Below are 6,663 nucleotides of genomic sequence, written 5' to 3' on the forward strand. Positions count from 1 at the left end.
TATGGAGCTGAGTGACGAGGTCCAGGGCTGAGTGATGAGGACCAGGGCTGAGTGACGAGGACCAGGGCTGAGTGATGAGGACCAGGGCTGAGTGATGAGGACCAGGGCTGAGTGATGAGGACCAGGGCTGAGTGATGAGGGCCAGGGCTGAGTGACCAGGACCGGGGCTGAGTGATGAGGACCAGGGCTGAGTGATGAGGACCAGGCTGAGTGATCAGGTCCAGGGCTGAGTGACGAGGTCCAGGGCTGAGTGATGAGGACCAGGGCTGAGTGATGAGGTCCAGGGCTGAGTGACCAGGACCGGGGCTGAGTGATGAGGACCAGGGCTGAGTGATGAGGACCGGGGCTGAGTGATGAGGTCCAGGGCTGAGTGATGAGGACCAGGGCTGAGTGATGAGGTCCAGGGCTGAGTGACGAGGACCGGGGCTGAGTGATGAGGACCGGGGCTGAGTGATGAGGTCCAGGGCTGAGTGATGAGGACCAGGGCTGAGTGATGAGGTCCAGGGCTGAGTGATGAGGTCCAGGGCTGAGTGACGAGGACCGGGGCTGAGTGATGAGGACCGGGGCTGAGTGATGAGGACCGGGGCTGAGTGATGAGGACCAGGGCTGAGTGATGAGGACCGGGGCTGAGTGACGAGGACCGGGGCTGAGTGACGAGGACCGGGGCTGAGTGACGAGGACCAGGGCTGAGTGATGAGGACCAGGGCTGAGTGATGAGGTCCAGGGCTGAGTGATGAGGACCGGGGCTGAGTGATGAGGACCGGGGCTGAGTGATGAGGACCAGGGCTGAGTGATGAGGACCGGGGCTGAGTGATGAGGTCCAGGGCTGAGTGATGAGGACCAGGGCTGAGTGATGAGGTCCAGGGCCAAAAACAGGAGTAGGACTCAGTGATCAGGACTAAGGCTCAGTGATCAAGGCTAGAATTAAGTGATCAGGAACAGGGACCAAGTAGTAGGACCAGAGCTCAGTGATCGGTAAAAGGGCCCACTGGTCAGGACCAGGGCCCTGTGATCAGGATGAGGACCCAGTGAGGAGGACTAGGGCTGTCTAGGTTATGAGGAACAGGGATCCCATACAGTTCTTGGGAGCAGGCTTCTTTGCCATGGTCTCTGGTGAATCCAGCATTCATCCTTGGGCCTCAGCCTCATGAAAGATCAGGTCATTTCTTGATTTTGGGACCAGGGGTACCCTCTGTCCATGCCCACCATGACCACCATGACACCCAGGGGGACTTTGAAGCAGGCGTTCTCCAGTCTAAAGCCACCACCCTTTCCCTGACCCCTGTCTCCTCATTCAGAGTCTGTGAACATTTTCCTTGGGGCCACTTTATTGCACTTGGAAGCCACGTGAGTAAGGGCGGGTCGGTGATGTCTGAAAGGGCTGAGTTCTGGCAAGCATAACTGGCTTCTCCAAGAGGTTCCTCCACACTTCCTCCCTGCAAAGACAGAGGGGTCACAGCCTGAAGGAGCAGCATCCTTGCCAACGCCCTCTGTCCCAGCCCTGGCCTGGCTCATGGGAGCCTGGACGGAATCCTCGTTACTGCACTGGAGGGAAGCTCAGCCCTGACCCTGGGCCTGCCCGTGTCCTCAGTGTCTGTGAAGGGCCCCCCAGGAGAGCACGTCCCCCCACAGTGGGAGCAGGTGGTGCTCTCCTCTTAGCCAAGCACTGCAGCCCACCTCATCCACTGTGGGCTCATCACCCTCCTGGGCTCCCACCTGTGCCTTGCCGGCTCCCGCTCAGTACTGGGGGCCCTCCCTCTTGCCAGATGGGCCCCGGATGCTGGTCACGGTCAGTGCTGTGCTATAGAACAGGCTCAGCAGGAAGAGGGTGAGGAAGGTGATGGTGGTGGGCCACAGGTTGGCGCCGGGGGTCTCCTCCTCCAGGGTCTCCTGCGGCAAGTCCAGCACCACATAGGGAGGCAGCATCTGCCAATCTGCAACACAGCAAGAGCCTGACAGGCCCAGACTCGTCTGAACAGCGGCTATGCTTCCTTGGGGTCTGGGGACAGTGGGGTCTGGGTCCCCATCTAAGGCCTGAGACTCCCCCAGGGAAGATGAGGAGGCAGGGTCCCAGGTGAGGGGCTGGGACCTTCTGTCTTTGACATTCTTAGGGCACTTCAGGGAGAGACTTGGCAGGGCAGAAAGTGGACACCATCTGCTTCACCAAGGGAAGCTTGAGCCCAAGGTACCCTCCCGCCCCTCCCACCCCACCCCGTCTCAGTCCCAGCCACATATTCAGTGACTGGGTCCCGGGGCCAGAGAGGACCAGACACACCCACCCTCAAGGAGATCTGGGTCCAAGACAGAGACCTGGGTCTGACACTCAGTGTGCCAAAGGTTGAATGGGCAAGACCAGAGGCCTCTGTTGCCTTCCCAGGGAATGTGGCTGAGGGGTTACAAGGGAGGGCCAGGTGAGGGCCACCAGCACAGGCATCCTCATTTTCCTCAGGGTCTCAGGGCATAGACCTCCCATGTACAGCTGTACCTGCTTGTCATATGCTGATACATCCAGTCATTCACCTGTCTTTCTATCCTTCCGTCCATCTATCCATCCTTCCATCTATAAAGCTATTATCCGTATATCCACCCCTCCATCAGTAACGCTCCTACCCACTCACCCATCCATTCATTCTCCATTCATCTATTAATGTAAGGCTATCACTTAAATATCCACCCATATATCTATAAAGCTATTTTCCATCCATTCATCCTTCTTCCATCTATCCATCCATCCATCCATTCACCCATCCATCTATAAAGCTATTTTCCATCCATTCATCCTTCTTCCATCTATCCATCCATCCATCCATTCACCCATCCATCTATAAAGCTATTTTCCATCTCTTCATTCATCCATTCATAAAGCAATTCTCCATCCAATTATCTTCCATACACCTATCCTCCATAGATCTACCCACCCACCCACCCCAGTATCCTCAATCCTCCGTCAGTCCACCCATCCTCCATTCACCCCTCCATCTATCTTCCATCCTCCATCCACCCTTCCATCCGCCTACCCATCCATCCATCATCCGTCCATCCATCCATCATCCATCAGTCCATCCACCCATCCATCCATCCATCTTCCATCCTTCATTCATCCACTCATCCATCCTCCATCCACCCATCCTTCATCCATCCATCTTCCATCCTTCATTCCTCCACTCATCCATCCTCCATCCACCCATCCTTCATCCATCCATCATATATCCATCTGTCCATCCATCCATTCATCCATCTTCCATCCTTCATTCATCCACTCATCCATCCTCCATCCACCCATCCATCCATCCATCTTCCATCCTTCATTCCTCCACTCATCCATCCTCCATCCACCCATCCTTCATCCATCCATCATATATCCATCTGTCCATCCATCCATTCATCCATCTTCCATCCTTCATTCATCCACTCATCCATCCTCCATCCACCCATCCATCCTCCATCCACCCATCCTTCATCCATCCATCCATCACATATCCATCCGTCCATCCTCCATCCAGCCAGTTACCCACCCAGCCATTTACCCACCCATCCATCCTCCGTCTACCAATCCTCCATCCACCCATCCATTCATTATATGTCCTAGGATCTACCCATGTGTCTGCCTGATCTCTGTCTGCTGGTTCAGCCCCTCATCTGTTGATTCTCCCTCTTTCCCCCTCTCTTTAAAAGCCCCTCCCCTGGGCCAGGTCCTGGGTCCCATGGGCTGGAGGGCTTCTCTGTGGCAGGGCTTCCCTGAGTGACCTGTTGCTCTCAATTACCCTCTGGTGACTGGACCCTCAGGGGTGACAGTGGCCTCCACCTCACCTTGGCCCTGAGAGCAGAGGGAGGCAGCCAGAAGGCGGGGGCCCTTGGGGAGGCCCAGAAGATGTCTAAGGCACGAGCAGGGGCCCCACTGCCCCCTTGTGGGAGTCCGGGTGCCAGGTGTCCCCACAGTGGTTGTGGGACTGTTCTTTCACTCCTGGGAGCCCCAGGCAGAAGCCAGAGGCATGCAGAGGGCCCTGGGCAGGCCCTGTCTCACTGGCTTGCTTCCGATGCCACCCCACACGGCCCCTCCCTGTCTATGCTTTGGGTCCTAGTTGGGCTTAGGAAGGGATGGGAGACTTGGCCAGGCAGGGAGCAGGGGCTGCCTGGGAGGGGTCTGTGGAGTTGGTCCCTGAGCTGTGCACAGTGGAAACACAGGGAAGCCAGAGGGGCCTGGGGGAGCAGGCTGAGCTTGGGGGCTTGGGAGGGGACTCCCCTGGCTTTTCTGGAACTGGGTCTGGGCTGTGAACGTTCCGCTCCTGCAGGGCTCAGGCGTATACGTGAGTGTGAGTGTGCACGTGTGCCCACGTGCCCCGTACAGAGCAGTGTGGTTAAGGGGAGGTGCCCCTTTCTGCATGCATCAGTGGGACGTCCTGAGGCCCACCCACTAGGGTGGTGGGGCCCTCCTGGAACTTGTCCTCCCAGTGGGGCCCTGGAGTCCAGCCCCTCACTCCCTCGCCGCTCCTCCCACTACCTGCGCCTTTCTTGGCTAGCCTGCTCCTTTTACCCTCCCTATTCCCTCCCAGCTACAGCCAGAGGCGGCTCTCTCAGGGACAAACGGCCGTGCCACTGCTCACTCAGAACTCTCCGGGGCATGTGCGTCTCTCAGAACCCACCCTGGGCTGTGCCTGCCTCGGCAGACCTAAGATCTCACACCAGCGAGGCCTCCTGCACCACACACTCTCACACTCACAACTCACACTCACATCAGGGTGGAAAGGCTCATGGGGGTGCCAGGGGCCCCCCGAGGCTCAGGGCAGGGGGTATTCTTCCCTGTCCATGCCCTGGCCCTTTCCCAAGTGCTGAGACCCTGAGGATGGACAGACAGGCGCCGGATGGAAGCGTGGGGCTGCTTGGGGGAGCATGGAGTTTATTCAGGGGTGGGGACAGGCGGGCGGCTCAGTAGCAGGTGCCGTCCACCTCCGCCATGACAACAGACACATTGACATGGGTGGGTTTACCCGCCAGGCGGTCGATGGTCTTCTGTGTGAAGGCCAGCGGCAGGGCCTCATGGCCCACCATGCAGGAGAAGGTGTCCCCCTTCTTCCAGTCCTCGGCTGCCACGCGCAGTATGCTGGTCACAGCGAAGGTGGTGGTGCCCTGGCTGGGCTCCTGCCGGGATGCCCAAGTCAGGTACTTCTCACGGGGCAGCTCCTGTGACCCCTGCAGCCAGCGAACCAGCACGTCCTTGGGGCTGAAGCCACGTGCCAGGCACGTCAGCGTCACCAGCTCGTTCAGGGCCAGCTCCTCCGACGGCGGCGGTAGCAGGTGGACCTCGGGCCGGAACATGTTTCCTGGAGGGTAGAGAGCCAGGTCAGGGGGCTGGGCAGGGGATGAGAGAGCCCCTCTGCTCTGGTGGGCACCCCGGGCTGTGTCCTGGCCCCTCAGCCTGCCTCAGTTTCCCTCTGTACTTGGCATGAGCACTGGAGCCCAGGATTGGGAGGGAGGAGGCAGGCTGGGAATATGCTTTGCAAACCAGAGCACTGAGCAGGGCCCCGAGCAGGGTCTGGACCCACCGGATTTTGTGATGTTAGCGGTTAGTGGGGTCTTGGATTCGGGGTGGGCAGCAGTGCAGGTGAAGGTCTTCCCATTCTTCCATGGCTCAGCACAGCCAGGCAGGACACTGGACACGCTGTAGCAGCCACAGAGGTCACGCTCAGGTGGTCCTTGAATAGCGCTCTTCCCACTTGAGGGCGTCCAGGTGAAGGTGGCACCAGAGGCATCTCTTAGGCCAGTCAGTGTGCACGTGAGGTTCGCTTCTGAACCTAGGAGCAGGTCCTCGAGGGCCGGTCGGTGCAGCGACAGTCGGGGGTGGCAGCATGGGGGAGATGGGGGAACTGGAGTGGAGAGATGGCCTGAGCTGGTCAGAACACCCTTCCCCATGCCCCCGCCTCGCCCCTCCTGGCCTGTCCACCACCTCCTGGGGCTCGGCCCGTGGTCCACTCTGGTGTGAGTGACGGGGCGGCTCCCTGTGGGGAACACGGGTGCAGGCGCAGTGTCAGGGCAGGACGGGGTGGCCCCGCCCCACTCCCCAGCCTGCCCTCTGACCTCGGCAGGGCACAGTCACATCCTGGCTGGAATTCGTGTAGTGATTCACGTGGCATGTCACGGACTTGCAGTCTGGGCACTGTGTGGCCGGCAGGGTCAGCTGGCTGCTCATGGTGTACAGGTCCCCGGAGGCATCCTGGCTGGGTGGGAAGTTTCTGACGGTCACGTTCTGTCCGCTTTCGCTCCAGGTCACACTGAGTGGCTCCTGGGGGAAGAAGCCCTGGACCAGGCAGGCGACGACCACGTCCCCATCTGGCTGGGTGCTGTCGAGGCTCAGCGGGAAGACCTTGGGGCTGGTCGGGGATGCTGGAACACAGAATGCGCTGTGAGGACGCGGCCCTCATGCCATGTCCCCAGGAGGACAGTCTGTGCCTGCCTCTCCTCTATACTGGAGGAACCCAGCACAGACAGCCTGGTGACAGCCCCAAGGTCACACAGCTCCTGCACCACGGGCCTGCGGTTGGACCCTGCTGTCTGATCCCAGCGACACGGTTTCTGAACATGCTCCTTAGATAGGGCCTCTGACCCAGGCCATCCCAGACACAAGTTATATTAAACAGGGCTCTGCCATGGAGTGGCTGAGTCCCC

At 59.3% G+C, this 6,663-nt stretch overlaps 1 gene segment (V, D, J or C); it reads right to left on the reverse strand.

Moving 5' to 3' along the window:
- Positions 1–4,877: 4,877 nt before the first annotated feature.
- On the reverse strand, positions 4,878–6,412 carry LOC129526706 (Ig alpha-1 chain C region-like). The segment is given in 3 exon segments: positions 4,878–5,321; positions 5,544–5,864; positions 6,076–6,412. Coding segments are annotated over 3 exon segments (968 nt in total).
- Between the last annotated feature and the right edge of the window lie 251 nt (positions 6,413–6,663).

This window comes from Gorilla gorilla, chromosome 15 (assembly GCF_029281585.2).
Source record: "Gorilla gorilla gorilla isolate KB3781 chromosome 15, NHGRI_mGorGor1-v2.1_pri, whole genome shotgun sequence".
NCBI lineage: Eukaryota > Metazoa > Chordata > Mammalia > Primates > Hominidae > Gorilla > Gorilla gorilla.